The sequence below is a fragment of the Sceloporus occidentalis genome, unplaced genomic scaffold, assembly GCF_023333645.1.
Source record: "Sceloporus occidentalis isolate IW3139 unplaced genomic scaffold, rSceOcc1.0.p SCAF_1, whole genome shotgun sequence".
Lineage (NCBI taxonomy): Eukaryota > Metazoa > Chordata > Lepidosauria > Squamata > Phrynosomatidae > Sceloporus > Sceloporus occidentalis.
In genome coordinates, this window is record NW_028316981.1 from 37,862,677 (window position 1) to 37,888,660 (window position 25,984).

The 25,984-nt window shown below is 38.1% G+C and overlaps 1 protein-coding gene across 10 annotated transcripts in view; it reads right to left on the reverse strand.

The window, feature by feature from the left end:
* Positions 1-25,984, reverse strand: part of FOXP1 (forkhead box P1) — a 699,809-nt gene that overhangs the window by 205,971 nt on the left and 467,854 nt on the right. For all 10 annotated transcript variants that reach the window (XM_089519524.1, XM_089519514.1, XM_089519475.1 and 7 more), the window contains one exon: positions 14,803-14,952. In XM_089519524.1, the coding sequence (XP_089375650.1) occupies positions 14,803-14,952 (150 nt within the window). The remainder of the gene's footprint in view (positions 1-14,802; positions 14,953-25,984) is intronic.

Sequence of the window (25,984 nt, forward strand, 5' to 3'; positions counted from 1 at the left end):
CTGCTAAAGCAATTTAAAAAATTAGTTTTGATATTAAAGCGAGTACTGCATATATTACATCCACAAAATTCCATTTTAAACACAAATAAATAAAATACCTCCTCCAATTTTTCCTCACTACTTTAAAATATCAGGAAATTTTACCTCACTAATTGTGGTACAGTACAATGTTTTTGGAATTATTTCCCCAGGGAGACTCTCCTGACACGTATACTGATGTCATTTCCCCCGGACATTCCAGAAACCATTCAAGCATTTAGAGCTGTGTGTTATTCTGCTGCACTTTTATTTATGATGGGTCAGTTTTTCTTCTTATCATTATGATTCATGCTCCTGTGTTCCATCTGGTGTGCAGATCACACTGGTTATTGCTATCACATAGCAATAACCACAGCTATGCAAAAGTGTTTCCACTAGCCTCTTGCAGCTCAGTTGTTACTGTAGGTACATCCTTAATTACAGGCTAGGAAATGCACACTAAGGCACATATATTTTGATTGGAATGTACCTTTTAAATAATTCCCCTTTTGAATGGGAGAACACCAGTATTAGCTGTTTAAATCAAAAGGCATTCAGTACTGTATGCAGCTAAACATTTCAGATGATACCATAAAGTTTAAATAATAGAGCATAATCTTAAGCATGTTTACTCAGAAAGAGGTTCCTCTGACGTCCATGGGAGTTACTCTCCTTAGTAACTATGTTAAAGATTGCAGCTTTCATCAAATTTTTAAAGATTATGATATTATCAAAGCAATCCTATACATGTCTATGTGGATATAAGTGCATTTCACTTGGCGCCCACTTGACAGAAAAAAGCAAGAAAGTTTACATCAAGGTAAATGATAATAAATTTGTAGCCTAAAATTGCAATGAAGAAAAATGCCATCAGATGTGGCATTATTCTTCAGTTTTAAGTTCAAGCTGCACCTTAATCCACTAGCTTGTATGGAGATGGTTACAAGAGTCACACAAACTAAAATATCCCTTAAATATATCATGCTGATGCATTCCACAAAGGTTCAAAAGGGAAAATGTCCTATTTAAAAATGTGGAGAACTTCTAAATATGACTGCCATTTGATGTATGAAAATTATTCACAACCAAAAACAGACAGTCTGGAAATAACCAGGATGACTTCATTTAGACAGAATTGCCCAAATCTGTTTCTAATATACACAGTACACATAATAAATTTTTACAATATGACAAGGAAAACAAACTTAATAAAAGTTCCTGATCTTTTCTAACACAAGCATGCCACAGCCACGATATGTTTATAATATTTTGTCCATGATATCACAGCTAAGTAACAAAATCTAAGGAACACAAAATCAGTTACTAGGTATGACTTCACCTCACAACTACTGTAATTACATTGGTTATGTACACACAACACACATTGCCCATTTCCAAATTTCTGACACCCCTATATCTACTGGCTAAAGAACCTGGAAGCCCTCTGCCCAGACACATTCCCAGTAGGCCTAATGGGAATTCCCATCTCTGATTTCTTTAATTAAAAACTCCAGCTTGGCCTCAGGGCTATCCTTGGGAAATGGGGACATTAAAAGCATCAGAACAATATCCAAGCAGCTTCCACTGCATTTCTTCTTCTCTACGGGGAGTTAATGGCCTGCTGCAAACCTGGAAAAGTAACACTATCATAGAATCCTAGAGTTGAAAGAGACAAGGTCCATCCAATCCAAATCTCCTGCTATGCAGGAATACACAATCCAACCACTCTTGTCTGATGGCATTCAGCCTCTGTTGAAAAACCTCCAAAGAAGGAGATTCCACCATGCTACAAGCCAGTGTGTTCCACTGTTATACTACAGGAAGTTCTTCCTAATGTTTAAGTGGAATCTCCTTTCCAGTAGCTTGAATCCATTGTTCCATGTCTTGACCGCTGGAGCAGCAGAAAACAAGTTCGCTCCATCCTCAGTATGACATTCTTCTAAATATTTAAACATAGCTATCATATCATGTTTTAACTTTCTCTTCTCCAGGCTAAACACACCCAGCTCCTTAAGCCACTCCTTATAGGGCATGATTTCCAGACCTTTCACCATTTTGATCACCCTCTTCTGAACACACTCCAGCTTTTCAACATCCTTCTTGAATTCTGGTCACTAGAACTAGACACAATATTCCAGATGAGTCTGACCAAAGCAGAATAGAGTGACTTATTACTTTCCTCAATCTAGATCTAGATCTTGATAATGTATAGGGTTACTCTGTTCTTGATTTGCCAGGAAGACAGGGTACTTAGCAGGGTGGAGTAGGACAGGGGAGTCAGACTGCCTCATCTTCCTAGATCTCTAGAAGATCCAGGCTTAGGAGGATGAAGCAGTCCATGGACCTTACCGCACAGGCTACCTGGAACGGAATGAGAACGGAACAGAAGGGGCCAAGAACGGAACGGAACGAGTGGGGGACACATTTTACTGCGCACAGACGTCCCTCACTCGTTCCATCCCCTTCCTTTCCATTCCCAATCCATCCCAGAGAATGCAATTTTTGAGAGCTGTTCTGAACAGTTCTCAAAAATTGCTTCCTCTGGGACAGATTGGGAATGGAAGGGAAGGGGATGGAACAAGTGAGGGACTTCTGTGTGCAGTAAAATGCATCCCCCACTTGTTCCTGGCCCCTTCTGTTCCATTCTCATTCCATTACGAGGAGCCCCTGTGTGGTAAGGTCCCATCTGTCCTGTCCCACCCTGCCATGCTAAAGTACTCCATCCCTCTGGCAAATGAAGAATAGAAAAGAAGAACTATCTGATATTTAATATATCGACACTTTCTCTCCCCAGAGAACAGGAACAGTCACAGTGGTAAACTAAAACCGTTACTGGCCCTCCACATGCTTAATCTTGATACAGAAGCACTCAGGCTGCTGTATAGACACTGACTGGGTTCTTTCATAGCACAACAATGTCAATTCTATGGCATGTGAGGCCCATCTATAAATTCCTCATCTACAAACATTATTCTGGATATGCCAATGTCCTTGAGTATTTCTGTATACTTATAAATTTTGTCAACCACTTTGGCTAGCCTGCTGGTAGTAAATCAGTCTAAAAACTCAAGCAAACAAATACTGGATACATCCTTTTCTCACTATCCTTGTACAGAATGTGCAGATAAGCATTGTGGAATCAGTATGAATTTGTAAAAGAGACGTTATCCTGCTGTATTCTATTTTTGTTCATCCAGAGTAATCTGATAAACACTTCTGAACCTTTTGGCAAACTGTATCGGTAGGAAAAGCAAAGATGTCTTATGATCACACAAGGCAATTTTTTCAGGCATTGAACTCTGTAAATATATCCCCATGGTTTTCATGGTTCTTCAGTCTTGCCTGGGCATCTTGCCAAGTGGGCCAGATTGCCCCTCACTGTTGCTTCTGTTCTTAAGGCACCTGAATCAACTGCTGTTATTCTTGGCTTTAGGAAATTTTCTGTCCACTGGACAAGCTAAAATGCTGTGCAGTAATATGATGAAGATTGCAACACTCTAGGTTGTGTGTGTGTCAAAACAGTGCCACGGTTTGTAGCAGAATTTGGGAACTGGAGGTAGGAACCAGTAGTACAAACATGCTGCCTACTCAAATTGACAATGCGACCTCTGCACTTTGTCAGAAATTCCTATAGACTTACCAAATAAATGAATGTGCTTTTATCACACACAGTGACCGTCATATGGAAAATGGAAAAAGTACATCATTTGGTATCAGGCTGCTTCCCTTTTCAACCACAAATGAATACCATGACTAAAATTCTAAATCAAGTTAACATGTAAGTTTAGTAGCCCCACCTTCTGTTCTTTATTAAAGTGAGTGTGATCTTTTCAAATATCTAATTTATTTAACAATAAATCAAGTTTAAACAATGACTTTCTTTAACTGAAGTCTACCACTACCACAGATGTTTATTTAAGTCTCTATTACCTTTCATATAAATGAATGATAATACAGTGAGTGGTTCCCACTAATTTTACAGTTAACTACAAATATTAATTACAAATATTAATATCTGCTCATACAAAATCCTCTTCCCAATGGTTTTAGGTAACTGTGTGTCTATAGTATGACAAAACAATGCAATTCTAACTCAAAGATGTGTCAGCTACAGGCGCACAGAATTAGGTACAAAACTTCTGCCAGCAGATATGTCTTTCTGCTAATAGAATCCTATTCTGCCAAATCATCCCAGAGATCTGCAAACAGAGCTGTTGCATGGGCTAAAGTTTACCATTAGAAGAGCCAAAAAGGGAATGAAGGAAGGGTGGTGTAAGAGAGAAGCCACATTATGCCAGATCCATGCCTCCTCCAGCTGAGAGATACAAACACAATGCTGGCACAAAGTTAAGCCATGCTGAGGGCAATCCTAACTAATTTCTAACATTCTGTGCTGAGAAAGAGTTGGATTAGATACACCTTTGGCTGGCCTAACATTGGATCATTGGTCCTTGGGTATCTTGGGAGTACTCCATAAGGTCAAAGCATGACATTAACAGTTGGGATCTATGAGTCAATTCTCACAACTGTTGGGTTCTTAGCAGGAAAAAATATGTACACGTTTCTCGAAAAAAGGCTATGTGGTGACTCCTAATGTGAATGTGAGTTGTGAATGTGTGAACCGAGTTCATCATATGTGCTGAAAAGGCATTCTGCTAAAAGCAACAACAACAATAACAACAACAAAACAACTCCACAACTATTAGGTATTATTCTGTGTTGGAAATGTAACAGCAGCAGCAGCAGCAGCCGCAATAGTAGCTGATCTCTTTCAGGTAATGTGCAATAAGATGACAATAATTTATTTCAATGCCTAGTATCAATACATACGTGACTACCCTGTCATAGACCAACCTAGCAGAAGTCAAATGGTCATGAATATGGCTCTAATGAACTTTATAAGAAGGGCTATGTATGTTCTGTTAGTGATAACCATGGGGGTCTGCTGCTCATTCAAAGAAGAATGTAGCTGATCTTTGCTTCTTTATTAGCTGATTTGAATGATATACATGTTGGCAAATCTGTCTGCAGCTTCCTGGTGCACACCCAAAATATTTTAAGTTATATCTAAAAATGTAATATATGAACTGTAAATATTTCCTTCTAAATTATCATTTTTAGCCTTTTCACTTGCAAATTGATTTTTCTATTAATGTTGGGCCACTTAACATTTTACACAGTGCCAAATACAGCGTGCCTGTGTCATACGCGGGCGCGCCATGCGCAGTCTTGAGTGTACGCGCTCAAGCCGCGGGGAGCGTGCGGGGCGGAAGGGGCAGCGCGTCCCATTGTTTCCAATGGGGCTTGAGCATAGGCAGAATTCGCCTTACGAGGCGCGATCTGGAATGGATCCCCTGCATAAGGAGAGGGCCAACTGTACATAATAGCCACTGTGTGAAGAAATGTCATAATGCCATAGTCTATGCTGAAGTTGAGGCAACTGCAATAGTTGAATAGAAGTTACTAGAAATAAACCTTTTCCACAAACCTACTGTAAACCTAGTTATCCAACAGCTATCTCTCCTGGTTCCATCTTGCATATGCTACCCAAACTACCATCACGCGTTTCATAGTTCTGGAATCGTAGATCCTACAATTGTTCAAAACAATTGAACTATTTATTGTTTCACTGAATTCCGTAGTCTAGTGTGGCTGCAGAATTTGAATATTTTAAAAATACATGGAGTTTCCATTACTATATTTCAAAACTTTCCTGTGATGCACAGCAAAAAATATCCCGATACTGTACATATTATTCTGGTCAAATTTGCCTTGTTCAAATGTGAAATATGTGGAAAGCATGTCAAAAGCAGACAGTATCTTAAGATCTGTAAGCCCATCTTCCGAGATTATGCCAAGTATCACCTGTAGTTACAAATATCTGGTTTGCACATGGAGATGAATTGTTTTTTCCAGAATGCAACACAAGCAACCAAAAATGAATATGCATGCACACTAAATCTGCAGTGCCCCGACCGCTCCTTATTGAAAACAATCCCCCATTAGGTATGCAAAATCATTCTGAAGCATCAAGTACCTTCATTAAACATTATCAAGTGTATACAACTTGTTGTATTTAAAGTCTCCTCACTATAGCTAAGAACAATCTTGAATCTTGACAGCTCTGATGTAATCATACATGTAAAAGACCCCTGACTACACAATTGTTGAAATGCCTCATGCCTTCAACCAATCTGTTGCTTTTACAAGTTTAATCTTGGTATTAAGGGGCTGATTGTGGAATCATGTTGATACAACATCTTCAACTCAGCTGCACATCATATAAACCACTATAGGTGGTGTCAAGCTCCCATGATTCCTAGTAATACTGCATACCTTTAACTCTATAATCTATAATACTACAAAATGCAGCTCTCTCTTTTTCCCCCAAAGCACAAGTGGACTATCAGCAAGGGTCCAACTGTGTTATTCCTAATTACCTTTTTTTCACTCTTGATCCTGTGGCTCTCATAATTAGTTACCTGGGGCTGCAATCCAATTTGAAGTGATGACAAGAAAGTGATCCATGAAAAAGTAATAAGTTAAATCCAATTTCAGCCTTCCTCTAATTAAATGCACATGGAACTAATGACTCAAACCCTACCATTTCAGTGATAATGGTAATTAGCGAGGTGGGAGTCACTCTCTTTTTCAACACTGTAGGTGTAAACCACAAGGTAAAATGGCAGGAGCACTCTTAATTACATATGTCATTTTGTCAGCAATTTACACATTTCTGACCAGTCAAGTATGTTTCATTTGTTTTCCTCCCTGATAATGTTTGTAACAAAACCTGAGACATGTACTGGCACATTGTATAAGCTTGCAGCCCCTACATACATACTTTTCTAGAAATTTTCACTTTACAATAATGATGCTACCTGCCTCTTTACAAAACGTACTTCTTAAAGATGAGTCATAAGATTCTTCCAATCAATTTAGTAGAACAAGTATAATGCCACATATATGCCGGGGACACTTGAAGGGGTGCAGACCCTTGAAGCACTTGACAATACAAGTTCCTTTTTTTATTTTTTACAGTTTGCTGAAAATATGATGATCTCAGGCGTAGTGGACTCCTTAACCTGACAGACACAGAATGTGTGTGAGGCTAAGAATGATCTCTGCTGGGACTAGACTATACCTGTGTAGCCATGTGAATCTCCAATCTGAGCAACTTAAATTGAAGGAAGCAAACCCAGAACATTGATTCACGCAGGAAATCAACCAGGATACTCCTCTGAGGCCTGGTAATATTACTGTATCACATCATCTGGTGTGATTTGGTTCAGCCATGCCCAGTGCAATGACATGGCAGAATTATCAACTCCCAGGGAGGAAAAAGGTGATTAAAAAAAATTCTTGGAACATGGCTTATACAGAGACTTTGGGTGACCACAGAGACATTTTATTATGACACATAATTCTGAAGTACTACTAACATGCAGCAGTCTTGAGAAAAAAGTAGTACTACTGCTTCTCTTCCTCCTCATCCTTGAACTAGTCAAAAAGTGTTATCCAGATGCAGAGGCCTAGCCTTCTTCATTCCGTTTTTTTTCATTAAAAGTTTTATATAGAATACAGGTCACTCCTTTAACATTGCAACCACCTATTTTGGGACGGTGGGAGATGCTATTACTACTGTTCAGAAAATTCCATCTTTAGCATCAAAGGTTTTGCATCATGTGCTACTTCCCCATGTCTGAAGGGTGACAGGAGGCTAGGTTTCTTGTTGCTTCCAATGCAATGAAGTAAGGTTGCTGTTTCAGTATGTGCATCAATTAGTATTTACGTGTTAGTCTAAGACTGGGAAACTTGACTTTAAATCTTCATTGGCACTGTTTCACTGGACTACCTGGGCTGGACACTACCTTTCAATCTAATTTACGTTGCAAGTTTATTGTGATGATAAAAAGTGGAAGGACAACCATGTAGCCTCAGGCACATTGGAAAAAAGGCAAAATATAAATGTACCGAATACACCCCTATATCTAATGTATTGTTCTCTTTATTTGTAGAAAAGAACCAATCATGTAAACTTGAAGAACTTAAAACAGAATCTTTTCTACTTCTTTTCCCACAGCGCTATTTATAATACCTGCTCTGGTCAGATTATTGAGAACAATTATATTTATTGAGTATTATTATACTGTTTTGTCAAAAACTGAAACATAGAGTCAAACTATAAAATGTTAATGAGCCTGTATATATTGTTGAGATAAAGTAACAGAATTAAAAGTGATGCTATAAGCTTCAGTTTTGTACCTATGTTAAAGTAATGTTTAAGTAACTAGTTTAAGTCATCCTTATTTAAATGGTGAATATGTGGCTCGTTGCTTACATGTGAGCAATGCAAGACACAGGCTGCTTCACATGTAATATCATGGTGTGACACATTTGTGTACAATATAGAATGAACTCAAACTAAGGCCCGTTACAGACCGCCCAAAAGGGGCAGTCTTGGGCCGCTGCCAGTTGCAGCGCGGGGAAGCCACTGCAGCCAAACCGCGCGACTCCCCCACGCTGTAAAAAAGGAGCGCGAAAATTGCGCTCCTTCCGGCAACCCGGGTGAGACGTCGCAAGTGCCAAAGCGCGCACTCGCGACGTCTCTTCCAGGTTTAGACATCCGGACGCTGTGCGTCCGTTACATCAAGATGGCCGCGCCCGTCTGTATAGGGTGCCGCCATCTTGCCGTACGGAATACACGCGAGGGGCAAGGCACGTCCGGAAGCGTATGCAGGTGGTGCTAATCCTGGTTTACAGTTACGTAAATGTAAACCATTTTTGAAAATGATATGTTGGGAAACCAGAAGTCTACATACCCCAAGCTGTTGAAAGACAAGAACTTCAAGAACTAGAAAGAATGGCAGAGGTAAAAAGAAGATGCCACCAGCAAAAAAATAAAATAAGAAAATAGGGATCATAGGACACTAGGGAGTTTATCAAACGGGAGAAATTCCTCTTAATTTCGAATGAAAAGAAAGTGAGGCCAGAACACATTCACGTGAACTTGTTAGTTCAGCGAATTTACATGAATTCGAATTGTGTTCAAACTGACTTCCCATTGCCCGAAAATAGCTTGCCATTGCCTGAAATTGCATGTGATCACCTCTCACGTAATAACGTGAAACCCCATGATTGCGCTCGGACTGACTTCCCATTGCCCGAAATTGCGTGTGCTAGTCTATCATGCAATAATGTCAAACCCCATGATTGCGTTTGGATTGCCATTGGATTATACTTCCAATTTCCGTTGTTTGATAAACTCCTAGGAGACTGCACACCCATCTCCTATGAAGAGAGACTGTGGGAAGGAGGAAAGCAATATAGTATTATTCATTTTCAAATGAGCAGCTTCAGGAAGCTTGCTTCTACCTTGCTGCTAGAAAGAACAGTACAAATCAGAGTTGCCCATTTGCTCTAGGACAGCATAAGCCTGGGGGAAAGGATCATCTGAGAAGTTCCATTACTCACAGGAACAAGAGCCATCAAACACGATTCAAACAAATGATCCCCCCATCAAGGGAAGATTTTCAGGACAAGTTCAAAGCGCTGGTGTTCAACTTCAAAGTCCTAAACAATTTGAGCCCAATATATTTGCAGGGCTGCGTATAGCTCTATGAGGTTCTCTTGCCTCAAGATAATTTTCGAGGATCTACTCAGTGGCCTACTATCAAGATTAGAAAGTCTGGATGACAGAAGAAGAGCAGTGGGCACATGATAGTAAATATGATGTACATATGTTCCACCCCACCACCCCCATGCAGCTCCCTGACACCGATCAGAGCACCCACTCCTCACTAGTCACTGGTTATTTCTAATTTCCCCAGCTGGTTATTTCCAGTTTTTAAAAAGTCTATATAGGATCTAAAATGGTCTAAGGGCCTGAAACTGCATTCATTCTCGGAGTATGACACACCATTGTAAGGTTAAGCTGGCCTGAACTGGACCTTCCAGCTTACTTCATTTTGTTCTTGAAGAACTAATTTCCCTCTTCTGTTTTACCATTGTACTCTCTGCTCCTCATGTATTTTGCCTTTTTAGTTCATAAGGCTAATGGCACATGTCTGAAGTGAAATTCAAGAGGAAGATACAAGAGAAGAAGGAAGGAAGGAAGGACAGACAGACGGAATATACTTATTGGCCATTTTTGTTAATATCATTACAAAGGCCTAATGATCAGGGTCCAGGATATTTTAAAATCTGCTTTCTATGACATGTGTGTTCCTCCTCTTAGAAGGAGGCCAGTTTTGACATCTTTCTGCCTTCAGGCAGGCAGGCAAGCAGACAGACATGTGGGAAGGACTTTTTTCAGATACTGCTATTAATCCCTGGAATTCTATTCTATAAGAGATTTGCCTTCTCCCCTCACTCACAGGACTTCTGTAATTTTATGACAACTTTTCTATGGTAGTGTTTTGCCTGCCGTGTCTCTCCTTCCAGAGTTATATGAAGCGCCATTGTTTTACTTTTTCTGTTTCATGGGCTTATTTTATGTGGTTGTGATTTTTGTTCTTTATAGCCTTCAAGTTTATATGTTGGGAGTCACAGTAGATATTACCATTTAATAAAAAGTGAATTAAATAAATAGTTTTAAATTTTTCAAAACACACACTTTTCATCTCTTGTTAATGCTATGTTTATATTGCAAAGTCTTAGGAATCAAGAAACATCAGGCTGAGCTTTCAGATATTTTGAAAAAGTTTTCAACTCAGGATACAATTTTACTAACGCAGTTTACTGTCGCCAAATCATAGTTTGATTTTTTTCTATTAAATGCATATATTTTGATCCCCCCCCCCCCAATTTATACAATTATGTCGACTACTTTGGTATCAAAAACAGGAAAAAGTAGTACCAAAACTCAGTAATTAAAACTCCATATTGTAATCAATGTAAAGTTTATTACTAGATATTCATATCCTGTCCAGGTGAAGATAAAAATCTCCAGAGTTATATCATGCTATGAAATCAGAAGGTGACATAAATGGCAAATATTTCCACAAAGACTTTGAATCTTTATTCTCTACCTATGTTGTTTTTGCAGTTTTGATATTTTTATGGTCCAATTTCTTGCCATTAAACCCAGCTCTTTAAACTTTCAAATTTCTTTTGTTTGTATAACTGCGCTGTGAAGGCAAAGCTCTCTGCCAAATAAAAGACAAAATCGTATACTTGCTATGCTTAAAAACGCGAGTCACAGCATTTGTATCTGGAGATTTATTTTTTTAAAACCTGGATGTAGATCCCATCTCGGATAAAATGCTTATATGTAAAACTTATGAAATGTGCTGTAAGGTGTCTCCAACAATAGCTGCCAAGGTCAAGAGGAAAAGAAAGAAAGAAAACAAATTCAAGTGGAAGACGTTAAACTGGGTTGTATTCTTGCATCACAGTCTTTAAGCATGTGATGTCACAAATTGACCAGCACTGACATATGGAATGTTTTGACTGCTTCACTGTTGAGTTCCTAAAAATATGACAATGTATTAACTTTGATTCCTTAGTTCTTACTTGTTTGGTGCACATCCCAGACACTGTTACATTAGACAAAGTGAGACAGTGGGTGACCATAAATTTTGTGTGTGTATATACAGTATTCAGAAAGCCATTGTAGACTAGTGATTTGAGCATTGGACTACGACATTAGAGAACAGGGTTCCTATTCCTGCTTGGCCATATAAACTCACAGAGGTGCTGTACTTTGTTTTAGTGATTTGTTCTAAAACTGTGTTTCAATTTTCTAAAATGAACAAAATAAATTCTCTTGATTTAATTCTGTTTTACTACTTGATCTTGTTTTGTGTTGTAAGCTGTCTTGAGTTATAATTTTGGGACAAAAGTGAAATATACATCCAATCAATAAATTCTGGAAAACATTAAAAAAAGGTATCCAATGGCAAGCACCTAAAATATATATATAAAAAAAATCCTGGATAATTTTTTAAATATATACTGCCAGTAAAATGTGTTAACCAGAATTTTATTAACCAATATTTACTAACCTGTTGACAATATTGTAAGATTTAAAAACAAAAAAATAAATTTGTTCTTTTGCTAAGTGCCAGAAGAATCTAGTTTGTCTAGTTTAGACCAAGAACAATGTGAAATCATAGCATCAATTTAGATTATGGTAACTGACTGTTGACAAAATGACACAAACAATGATATTCCATATCTCACCTTGTCAAGTAGAACAAGAAAGGATGTGTGTGTATTTGTGTATTTCCCTTCAACAATTTCTCCTCCATGCTCAAGCCCTTTTAAAATACACGTCTTTTTTGTGCCACTGGGCTCACAGTTTCTGTTATTTTCAGGAGTAGGTTTAAGGATGCAAAAGCTCAAGGAGCAAGGGTGGAAAAAGAATGGGCAGTCATTTGAATCAGTGAGTGACAGGTTAGACCAGCTCTCTGTATTCATTAATAAATTAGAATTTTAATTGTGTCTCTGACTGCAGAAGTAGCTCCAATACTTTAATATGTACCAACAATTGGCTACGTTATGGAATTTGCAACGTGGCCCTCACTGTTGACCTCTGAAATACAATTCCCAGTCTGACTACGGAAACTGTTTGGTTTGATCCTTTCAACTTATTTGAATTCTGACAAATAAGCTCACAGCTGAAAGGTCAACACAGTCATATTTCATCCTCTGGAGCAATTCTTAAGACATCTGCACAACAAAGCACTTCTTCTAGTACCTGACACTAGGCCCTGCCAGCACAATATCTCATTAAAAATGTCCCCAGTAGAAGAGAGTCTATTAAAAGGCAAATGGATCAGTTATGGATTGACAAACTAAGATATTTTTGAACGTCGAACAGAACAGCATGGATTCAGCATTTAGTCCTTTCACAAAAATGTTTGTAAATACACATTTACCAAGAGATGACATTTGAAATAATATTCATTTTCTATAAAGAGAAACACTGAGTGCTACAAGGTTGAGCACCACCATGTAATGTACTGGTTCTTCTCATGATTCTTAACTGCCTCTATGGTCATAATTTAATCTGACAGTCTGCTTACCCATACAACTGGGATAACCAAAGTATAGAAAGTTAAATGTAAAGTCGGAGGCTTTCATGAAGGCATAGAATGTTACTTTTAAAAAGTAGTCACTTACAGTTGTTATACCTCCAAAACAAGTTGTAGTCAATTACAATTACTTTTTTTAAAAAGTCCTAAATCCAATGGTTAGTCCCAACTACAACAGCCCCACTGATTGATAATTTGCTAAATCAACACTTATGTATGCTCCCTTGATTCAACACAGCTCTTTTAGTTGGGACCAATCTCTTTAGTTTTCCATTTCTTAAAGGAAAAATCGGAATGGTACAAACTGTTGGCCTTTGGTACAAAACACACTCTCTCTATCCAGCTCACTGCTGTCTCAGTTGCCATAGCACCCACAAGTCATCAGCATAAGGCATCATAGTGAGAGCCCACACTTAAAGCATGTGATATTTCACCTCTGTCATTTAGCAACACCACCTCCTCATAATTATAAAGTAATTTTTAAAGTTACTATTACTTGTGGGAAGGAGAAGCTACTCAGTTATACAGGGGAAGGAGTGAATCAATGGTAATGTAATATAGTTATCTCTTTGTTATTTGAGGAAAATGAATTAATTATAGCTACTCAGGCATTCTCAAGCTGTAACAGTAATAACAATTTACACCTGATATGTACTGAATAGGGATTTGAAGAATATTTGTAAAATTTGTCATTGTTTATGAGATACACTATCTCAACACTACTGCTGTGGAGAAGCTGGCAATCTCTGTGAGAGATCTCACCTCCAGCATAAGAGTGAGATAAGGAGAAGATTTTCCCCATCCAGGTTTCCATAATGTGTGCAGAAAATCTCTGACCAAGACTGCCTTTTTTTCATAAAAATGTTCAAACCTTACCGCAACGTTACACCACTGAAATTTCTATCATTCACAGTTGTTCATACAAGTTTGGCCTCGCTAACTCTAAATTAGGCTACCCACAAGTCCTTCATTTCAAAAGACTATCAATTCTTCAAGAACTCCTTTACTTCCAGTGGACATAAGATGTCTGATGAGTTCCTCTAATTTGAGAAACTGCCTTTTTACACAAAGGCAACTACATGGTTAACTGTCCATGTGACTCTGAAATTCTTTGTATTATTGGTGAAAATAACAAAACCATCCAGCACTGTTACTCTTCTACCACAGATTCTACCACATGGTTGAATCACAAAAACCAACAGGAACAATGAAGTGTTTTTAAATTTTTAAATCATTGTTCAAATTATCTGTTAGAGATATGAATCTTCACTGATTATAGTTTCCAATTCAAAAACTAATAGTTTCAAAAGTTTTCTTTTTGCTGTGCAAAATTATGAGTTTCTAACTGTTTTCCAATTATTTTTCACACTTTAGTTTTTTTTGGCAGAAAAAAGATTTTTGCACAAAAAACTTAGTATGTGGGAGAAATACTGTCATTTTGCATGCAGTAGTATTTCTGGCAGTACATTATTTTTTGGAAAATACATGTTTGTATAACAAATGTTTGTTCCTTTGAGCTTTTTCTTGTTCTTTTGTTTTTGTTGTTTAGAGGATTTTTGTTGTTGTTAAAAAATGACAGTGTAAAAAAATCTTGTGACAGTTTACCATTTCTTCCATATGTCATTTCAATTATTTTATCCACCATTTCTCAACAAGGATTTTAAAAGCCCTGCAATCATTCTTTAGATCCTTACTGTTTCCCTTGTCAACTGAGGCTATTAAGTCAAGGCAAGACACATCTTCTTACCTGAAGGGCTGGCTGTTTGTCATTCCTCTTGGGAGACTTTAGCCCACTGATTTGTTGTTGTTGCTGCTGTTGTTGTTGTTGCTGTTGTTGTTGTTGTTGCTGCTGTTGCTGCTGCTGCTGTAACAGAAGCTGCCTCGCTACCTGAAGGGCCTAAGGAATAAAATAGAAACAAATGTCATATAGTACAAATTGTGTGATTATTCTCTCAGAGGTGGGGTCACCAAAGAAATTCAGAAAGACTTGGCTGGCAGTGGACCACAGCAGTGACACAGAAACAATCACACTAACAGATAGTAGAAAATCAATGCTCAGATGTGCACATGGTAATGATGACTTCTCGTTCAGCACAAAATGAATGGCCAAAGTGACCCTAGTTGACTGACTGTGCTAATAAATTGTTTTCAAGTATACCTCCAGAATTTGACATTCTGGCCCTAACCCCGGGGGGGGGGGGGGGAACCTGACTGGAGCTTTCATAGTAGCGACTGTCATTTCCCCAGATTGTTTTATTGAATATACAATATACAATATTTTACAATATCATGTACAAAATCATAGTTACTATAGGAGGAACAAACAAAAGGAGATGTTTGTTGGGAGGAACACAACCTTAGATTTTTTACAGTTTAATAAGTCATCAGTGGGTAACATCTCAAGCTCTTTGGAGGCTCTCTAAAAGGACACAAGATTAGATTCCTTAGAGACATATATACTTTTTGAGATAATCATTGTATTTATAGAATCATACAATCGTAGAGTTGGAAGAGACCACAAGGGCCATCCAGTCCAACCCCCTGCCATGCAGGAAATCTCAATCAAAGCATCCTGACAGATGGCCATCCAGCCTCTGCTTAAAGACCTCTAAAGAAGGAGACTCCACTACACTCCAAGGGAGTGTGTTCCACTGTCAAACAGCCCTTACTGTCAGGAGGTTCCTCCTAATGTTGAGGTGGAATCTCTTTTCCTGTAGCTTGCATGCATTGTTCTGGATCCTGTTCTCTGGAGCAGCAGAAAACAAGCTATTCCTCCCTACTGAAGGCACAAATTACATGAGACTAGTAACGTTAATTTGGTTCATACATTGTTTCCTTTCTGGGATTCCCCCCAGGGGCAATCTGAAACCAATCTTGAGTTTATATCCTCACTTACTGCCCTGTCTCATCCTGTGTCTTCTCACTATGGGAAAACATCTCAACTGGGAAGTCCTATGGTTATCCATATATCGAATCTCCCTTAGCCCCCAAAATGAGAAGCCTTTTAATTCTTTACAAGGAAGCTGGATAATAAATGTGCATCTTTTGTCAGTGTCTCAGATTAGATATGATGGATACACTCTCCATGTCTCAAACCGAATGTTCATTTCATGTATCACTTTGTATGAAACTTTTTAAGTACTGGGGAAATTCCTAGAGAGGGTATAAAATAGGTATAGCCATTTCCTGATTGTTGTTCTTAGCATTTGGAAATTAGAGATATGATGCCTCTGAATATTACATGAGGATTAGAAGTTAATAGTTATTGATAGTTCTCTCCTCTTTTTAAGCCATCTAAGCAATTGGCCATTGTCATATCTTGTGACAATCAATGCTCCATGTTAGCTATGCATTATGTGGAAGAAAGGAGGAATAAAACTTTGTAGCACATGCAAAAACTAATAAAGAAGACGTAGTTTTCCAGTGCAAATCTGATGACAATAGACCCCACTCTTCAAACACGTAGATTGCATCTGGCAGTGTGGCACAGCAGAATGCAGCATCCCAAATATATTGAAACTCAAGGCCTAAAATCTGATGAGAAGTTAGATACTAGCATTAAAAGGAGATTCTTGTGAAATGTCAGCAATTGTAGGATTTCAGAAACAGTGAAGAGGAAAAACTATAAAAGGAGTCAGCAGTGGCAGTGCCAGAGCTGGAAATACATTTGGAATTGTTGAGAGAGTAGCAGCCGGGTGACATAAATAGGAAACTGGGGAATGAACAAAGAGATGTATGAAGTGTTTCCCCACCCAGTTCACTTTGAGAAACCTGAAGCACTCACCAACATTTCAGATGCAAAGAAGAATGCCTGCCTGCAGGAACCAGAAGGAAATTAATGTCTGCAGGAGGACAGCTGGAAGCTTAGATGCCTCAAGGAGTTGCCTCTTGCTAGCTGCCTCATTGGAGGATTCACCATTGCTGGACTCAAGGGTTTCCTTGTCTCCTTGGAGACGTTCAGTACATGCGTAGGTGTTAACAGTGGGAAGAGTGAAGACTTCATTAATGTAAAACAAGAAAGAAATAGTCCCTACTGCAAGATGCCTACATGGAAGGAGAGAGTGAGGCATCCACACTTCCTTCCGCATATGTTCACTGAAATATTTAGTAAAGGCAGGTTATACTGTTTAATTAACTGAGATGACACTGTTAGTTCTATAAGTCAGCAGGATCTTTCACTGACCTAGAAAGGCCTAGTATCAGAATAGAAGAATACAATAAGGATAAAAAAAGTCATATAACTTATTTGGATTAGAAGATACCTAGCAATGGCCCAGCGCATTATTCTTGTATTTCTCTTCTGACATATTGCCCGCAGAGATACCTTAAATATCTAAATATGGCCATTCTGGAACTTAGGAAGAAGATCCGTCTGGCTCATGAGCAACATTGTCACTGTCTGTGTCTCTATTTCAGTTCTGTACATGGAATTATAAATGAGACTACTGTGAAAGATTCAGTAGTTGAAAGTCTGCTAACACAGCTACAACATTTACTCCTTCATTTTGTCAATACTTGTACTACTGTACAAAAATGTACAGATACATTTTTTCCTGATTCAAACTTAAGCCCACCAGGAGCAGCATTATAAGAACGTAGGTACTAACTTCAGTTGCATTGCAAGAGAAGGAACATTATTTCTTTTAAACCATAGTATTCTAATTGATTAAGACACTTGAATGGTAAAGAGACACCAATAGCAAGTTTGTGCTCTCCACATGTGGAGAACCACCATATATGAACATGAAGTTCTAAGTAGGAAAGCTCTCTAAAGGATCAAAGAGGCAACATGGCTTAGGAAACAAAAGAAGTACAAATAAAAAACACACAGACATAAAAACATAACAAATATTATTTCTACAATGCAATTAAATTATGTACAAAATTGAAAATCAAAACATATCAATTAAAAAGCAAAAGATTAAAAACACACTAATAAAGCTCTTTCCTTGCAAAACAATCAATTTATAAAAACATTTTCACTTGGTGACAGAAGGACAGCAAGGAAGAAGCTAGTCTAGCTCCCTTAGGAAGAGAATCCCAGGGCCTGGGAACAACTGATTAATTTGAATGACAATCACTGATTAAATTTGATCGAAGATTTAAATAACTAAAATCCAGAGAGTAGTTTTAGACATTTCCAATGGCATTTCTGGATGTTCTTCAAAAATGGAGAGGAGGTACAACTAGTTATTAAACCAAATGTCCAAAGCCATTTTTAGGACCAGTCACACAAGTTAATATTTCCTGGAATTAGACAATATGTTGTAATAGACAGAATAGGTAATCTATTACATATATAAATTCTTATTTATAGACTATTATTCCCAGCACACTTAGCCAACAAGTAATGCCTCATTTCTCTACTTATACTGATTAGGAATCTGGGCCTGTAAAGTGAAGAATCCTTGAAGTTCATCTCTTTTGTATTTGTGAAGGTCTTATCACAAGACAAAATCTTCCAGCTAAACAGACATGTCTGAGTATTTTCAAAAAAGGCTGATGAGATACAGAATTAATATTTGCCTCCCAGAAGCTTCTGGGGATTGTTGGCACAAGAGATCTTTCCTTCCATTAAGAAAGAGATGCTATATATGAACCCTAAAGAAGAAAAAAGTAGCAACATGTATAGAAAAAGCAAAATACTAGGGAAAGACATAGTAAAGGCATCGGAACAGCACCAGTTTTGAGAGCCAGTGAAGTGATTTGAGCATTGTACTAGGACCCCCAGTTCTTCCATTGAAATCCACAGGGAGACTTTGATGGAATCACACTCTCTCAGCCTCAGAGAATGACATGAACAAATCTTGCCAAGAAAACTCTGTTACAGAGTCACTATAAGCTGGAAATTGAACTGAAGGGAAACTGCTAACAATAACAATATCTTTACATTTGAACTACTGGGATTTAGATGGTCTACTGGGATTTAGATGGTCTTTCTGTTTGGATGCACTTGTAGCCATTCTAGTGATGGGACTCTCGCAGGAGATGTACAGTGGCAGCAGAACAGTACTTTTCATATATTCAAAATATTCTCAGTGATTACTTTATATATCCTAGAATTAAGGGTGAGTGAACATAGATAAAATTAAGTCTGAAAGACACTGAAAACAACAGTGCAAGTTGACAGAAAGTAAGCAGAGCACAGAAGGAGGGTGTTATTCCTTTCCCTTGCTTATTTTTGTGTTGCAGAAAATACTAAGAAGACTGCAAGTAATGTTCAGCACAAAGAAGTCCCACTTGTCAAACCATGTTTGTTTGGTACTTCTGTGTAGCCCTTTTTTGTGCCTAAGTCTTGAACTACAAATAGCCTTCAAAAACTGCACAATTTTCAATGAGGAGAGAAATGATAAAATTATTCATGTTTGCCTGCAAGAACAGAATGTATGAAGATTTATAAAGATTTACATCGTTAATATAATATTAACATCTGGGCCCTCTTGTAAGCTTCTCAGGACACTTGGTTGTCCACTCTGATAACAAGGATGCTGATCTGATGAAGATTGGATATAATCTAGCAGGCCTCTCCCTTTGTTTTTTTTAAGTTAGTGATAAAACAGTAAACTGACACAGTGACAAGGATGACATTGGGAATGAACCATGTAAATGCAAGACCTACCCCAAAGGATAAATCACACTAGAGACCAAAGTCAACGAGAGTTCTACTTGTCTTCTCAAGGTTTCCCTGGAACTCTGATACTGAAGCTTTGTAAGAACACCAAGGAATCAACCAGCTCCTCTTTTCCATCTCAGAATAGCTTGGCAACTATGCTCCTGCCTCATTTTGCTTGGAGACTATACCCACTACCAACTCTGATGCACGCAAATGGGGACTAATCAAATCACACGCAAGATAATGGTTAGCTATTTAGCACAATAGGCATACACTCAACAGAACTGAACATTTATAACAAGTGCTGTATTTACTCCATGAGAATAGCACACCTATGTAGCTTTTGACACTTCATCTCATAGACTGTATCACAGATAGGAGGGTGCATGGAAGATCATAATATGTTTTAGGTGTCTGAAACAGCAACCTCACAAAGGCAGGTAAAGGTAAAGAAAAATATGAGGTTCTATTGTTATTTAGGTGTACATGAAGAGAGCTTATTGCCATTTCTGCACCAATGGAGGTGACTAATGCAGAGATCAGCACTGCTGCTTATATGTCAGAAAATTGGTTACTGCACTTGCTAAAAGTATGTGTGCAACCCTGCATTCCTAAGTTGCCCACCTTTACGTTTCTCCTTCAAATCCACTTCCAGCATGCAAGATATTTAAAAGGCAGAACTTTCCTTAAAAAAAAAAAGACTCCATAATTATGTTGTGAGCACAATACAGGTTCTTCCCAAGATAGCACGATCTTGACCCTAGATAACAGAACTGATGTGCAGCAGCTAGTCACTTAATATTATAGACAAGGTGATATAATACATGCACTAGAAATGATGGGCAATTCCAAGCTCCAGAGACAAGGAAAGATTCACAAAGCAAGTCCATATATTAAATTTATACCTGCCCACTCAATGTGTAACTCTTTTTATGTGTGTATCATCAGTTCTTTGTAATTTGGTGAAATCAACTAAAACATGCAACATTTCCTCAAAGGACTAGGCTATATCTATATAGATAGATATAGATATGAGAGACTATATGGGGATGTATGTGCATGTATACATATACAAACCCAAATACACCAACACATATAGTTTTCTTGATAGTAATTTAATTTATAGGGCTTTTTTATCAGGAAAATTATTTAATATTCTGCCAAGCTATCATGAAAGAGAAGCACACTGTACTCAATGAGATTCACAGGAACTGTGTTAAAAAAGAAAGGATTCTTGTAATAGATTTAACATGGTTGCAAACTCCACACACTCACTGCAAACACTTAGCAGCCGATGGGGTGATAGCACAACTGCGCTGTCAATATTTTGCTGCAAAGTCAGCATCCATCCTTCCTCAAGATTGCAAGTATTTCTCATTTAGGCAAGCACCTAGCTGATGTGTTAAAAAGAAAAGAAAACAACATTTTCCATGAAGGTGGAGAACCAAGTACAATTGTAATACATCTAGTTAAGCCCTAAGTGGTTAGCAATATTATCTGTGGAAACATTCCACTGGAAGAGTATACAAAACAGCAGATTAATTTTCAGCTGAGAACCATGTGAATTTTCAGAAAGCTGAAGCCACAGATCACACACTCACACAAAAAAGGTTGACACACTGAAGCTTTTCTTTTTTCAACTTAAAATGACACACAATTTCCTCTTATTTAAAATGAAAAAAACACCCTTTTATTATTTTCCACATATCCTTCTATTAAGCCACAAAGAAAACAGAGTTTGGTCACATGTTTATTTGCTTGAGCTACTCCCTTTCCCTTCTGATAAATAATCAGCCTGCCATCCAGAAAAAACAAAATCAGTGAGCTGGGAAATCTGATGGCCATCAAACAGAATGAGATACCAAGAAAGGCAGCAGACCACTGTTCCCACAGTAAGTTTTGCAGGCCTACACCTACACTAACATCTGAGTAAATAACTTCAGTCACTCTTTCCATCTTCTCTATGCAGTTAATCTTGCTGTTAAACAAACTGTCCTCAAGGCAGTTGCAAATGTTGTTGTTGTTTCCCACTGCACATTTTAAAGTACTATAAAAAGAACATTTTCAAGAATGCATGCAGGGATCTGAATTGTTCGATGTTAGCTGCACTTGAAGTTAGAACAGAAGGCTTAATTTGTCTATTTAGATGCTCCTCTTCTTAGAAGTTTTAACACTGAATAGACCCCCCCCCCCCATAGAAGTGTCCTTCTTTTTTCAAAGCTTTCCAGAGGATGCTTTTATTTCCTCCCCAGACTACACATTTTCCATTCCTGCTTATTCCTTTTGCCTCTGAGACGGCAGTTTAAAATGAATGGATAAAATGTTATGTATCAGTACTAATGGACTTTTCTATTGAAATATGTTAGGATATCAACAACAAATACCAACAAACCCTATTAAATCATGTGAACAAAAAGGACCGAAATGGAACATGTGTTATAACATGAGTGGCAGATATTAATCAGTGCTATCTCTGTACTGTGCCAGGTTTCACAGATATCACAGAGCCTGAAAATCTGAAGAAAAGCCCCTGACATGAAAGTTAACAACCGTTGGAGAACGCAAGTCTTCCTTGCCTTTTCCTCCCCCTCCTCTTTTTGTAGAACCAAAAGTCTAGACGAGTCATACAGAAGAGATAACACCTATGCTTGTCTCAGCAACCCGGCTTTTATTAGTACGCTATCTGTACAAATATTAACGAGACTGATTCACAAATGCAAAGACAACCACAAGGAAAGGACATTTCTAAAGACACAGACCCCTTCCAATTCCCTCCTCTTTGCCGCTATCTCTTCTAAACTTGAGACAATGACTGGACAACACAGACACACACATCAAAACAAAACACATCAGGATCTTACACATGTTCTATATGAAAATCATCTCTCCTTACATAAGTGACAACACAGGGCTTCTCCAGATACACAGTTAAAAAGCAACAGAGGGAGAGGGAGTTAGCAGAAGCCAGCTTTCATTTCATCTTGTTTCTTTGCCCAACAAGGCAGTAAACAACATGAATCATCTTATTTTGCTGTAAAGCCTCAGCAATTAAATTTTCCTACAGCAAAAAGAATGCCTCTGCAAGCAAGACAGCAAGTTAAAAGTTCACCGTAGCTACATGTTGTGCCCCCTTTCCCCCTGAACGTTAAACAGAGAATATGGAGAGTTTAACAGAGCAAGCTCTTACTGTCTGTCTCTAGTTTGCCGTCTTCTTGCTGAAGATGTGTTCTGGCTGTTTCTCTGAAGCAGGGGGTTGAAGAATGGTAAAAAGATGTTTGAATAAACAGGAAGTGCTGTGCAGCTGAAACACACACTGAAGGGAAAACACACTGGAGCACTGCCCTTTGTAGGCAACAACGGGAGGCTTGCCTCCACAGTAGCAATGTCTGCTTTTATGAAATGACAAAGAAACCACAAGAATTTAAGCAATTTTTCCCCATCTGCAAAGCTGAAAGATCCGCTGGAGCTTGCAGGTAATTTCAAAGTTGTGTTTAACACTCCAAAAAAATTACATTAATTCTACCCTATTAAAGCAGCTGGCCCACATGTAAAAATCATATATAACTAGACAAAACAGCAGCCAATGCATCTTAGCTATGCTGCTAGGCAAATTCTTTATTTGTACATAGTTTTGGAAAGCTTGTTTTTCACACTCTTCGTGGTACCCACACGCTTATGTCAATAAATGTGTGTTAAGGTTGGCCAGACTTCACAGTAATTATTCAAATTCCTTCATAACATTTTTCCCTTTAAAATAAATTACACTTTTAGTCGTAAGATCTCAGGAGTATGCATTCAATATGTTCTGCCAGATACCTTCTCCTTCTTACATTTTCCTTTCAGACACTAAAATAAAATACCTATTTAAATCTAGAGGACTAAGTAAACTGTGTTTCCTTCACTCCCTATCCTGCTTCCCCTCCCTCACTTCAATTATCAAAGTCCAGCCTTTTTGACAAACAAGAGAAATGACAGAGATACTGTCAAGGAAAGTAAACTGGGTCTGGCACTTGAAGGCAGCTTGTAAAGAGATGAACAGCAGAACAACCATATTCCAGTTATAGTAGTTTTCTTTCTGCCTCTCCTCTTTGCTTCTGTCTCTCTCTCTCTCTCTCCAAACGGAGCACAGTTTCTTTAGAAAATATATTGCTGTTTTGCAATGTGCGACAACCACTGATATTTGTTATTTAGCATGTACTCTTGGACTGTCTGTCATTCTGGGTGCTAATGCTCAGCTAAAATAACTCATTGGGAGCTGTCAGTGGGATGTTTACACAGGACCCAATCTTTTCTTCATACAAGGATTTTTTATATATATACTGGAATTCATCTTCTTTTGATCTCACATTCAAAGCAACAGCAGCTTGATAGACATGCAAGTCTGAAAGCAAATCCAGACGCTGAAGATAAACCGCCCGAGTATGACAGGCAGGAGCATCTAAAGCTTATAAAAATGAAGAGAACAGCATGTCGTCTGAGTATTACAATAGCAAAAATCAAGAGACATATTAGGTGGAACTGATCAGCCACAAAAACCATTCAAAAGGCAGATCATAGAAACAGAAAGGCTAGGCTGGGGGGAGGGATACAGAATGGAAAAGATCTGCTTTAAAGAAGCATCACCTTCTAAGTACCACAGCTTTCTGTTCCTGGCATGTAAAGTGGAGGAAATTGAGGGTTTCTTGTAAAAAGCCTTTACTAACTCAGCAGCTCTCACCTTTAGCTCACCAGTTAATCTTTTAATTAGGCTTCTCAATTATGTAGGCTAAACATTTTTTTGGGGGGGGGAATGAGTAAGTTTGATGCTTCACTTCTCTCCTGTAAATGTTCCAGAATAGTTATCTCCAAGTGCAATCCAAGCTGTAGTTAAGCCTACTCAAGAGCCCACCAATTCCAATGGGTCTTAAAGTAGAGTTACCTCCCTTTGGGTTGCACTCTTATATAGTAAGCAACTGTAGGGAATCATGCCTCTATTCATTAATTGCAAAAATGCCTGGGAATACCACCCATTTATGTTTCCAGGCCCTTAAGAGTTCCACTTCTCCAAAATTGGTTGGCAATCTGATTAGCTGCTGGATTTTCTTTCCACTGCTAAAAGACCCTAGTTTGTTAGAGGATATTACTTAAATTGGACTATCCCCGAGACAGTTAAATACCAGAGGAGAAAACACTTATGTGGAAATGATCACTAAAACTTTATTGAGGAAAATCCATACATTTTTAATTCCTCCCCCCTCCCCATAAGCCTCTTACTTTAATTGAAGTTGCTGAATATAATGAAAAAGTAATTCTCAAACAATTTTGTACTTAGAGATGTTTGTTAACAAACACCGAATGAACAGGCAGTGTTAGGTTAAAGGGCATTAGAATTCCACATTATAATTTAGCCTGTGGTTATTTCTGATTAAGAACACCCTCTGGGACAGCAAAACAAGATCTTCTTTTGCAGCAGGCACAGCTTTTAAAATTAGACTCTTCTGCATAATAAACCAACAGGAAAACTGTGAATTTTAAAGCTGCATTAAAGCAATTTAAAGTGTTGTAACCAGTTATATTGTGCTTTCTGGGGAGAAACACCAACCAATCCATCCATCCATCCATCAATCAATCAAACGAGCAAAACACACCCATCTTCACAAGCAATCCTCCCCACCTCCAAACTGTAAATATAAAAAGGAAAAATACATCCCAGACTCTAAAACTGTTATAAGAAAGTCACCTTCTGTCATGCTTATGTAGCTATCTAATGAGCTAAAGGCTGATTATTTATCTTTAAACTGTACTAGTTTAATCTTTTAAGGTCACCACTAATCTGCTTCAACCTTTTTAAAAAATAACCGCTTTCAAGACTTACCGCTAGAACTCACTAAACCTGGGGCTGAATGTCATTGGAACTGAAGCCTTTACCTGAAGGAGCTAACTGTGCAGTGTAAACACTGAGCATAAATCCTCCTGTAAATGAGAAGCAAACTAAGGTCTGCATGCTGTGAATTGAGTTGTCAAATAAGCCCAATCTAACAGCATTCTTGAGAAATAAATAATTATTATTACAAAGTCGTCACTATCCTTACTTTCTTTAGCATGTAACTGAGTCTAGATACTGCTCCGGGCAATAATAATTTCTTCAATTCAATTGCATTGCTGTGCTGTAAAAAGCAAAACAAAAATAAAACTGTTGACCAGTATGTACTCTGAAGAACCTTTTGTTTTGTTTTTTAATCTTTTTTACCTTCAGACATTTTGTGGACTTGAATGTCACCATGGACCTTGAATGTGAAATAGCTTCAAGTTAACAGCTTTAATTGCTTGAAGATGT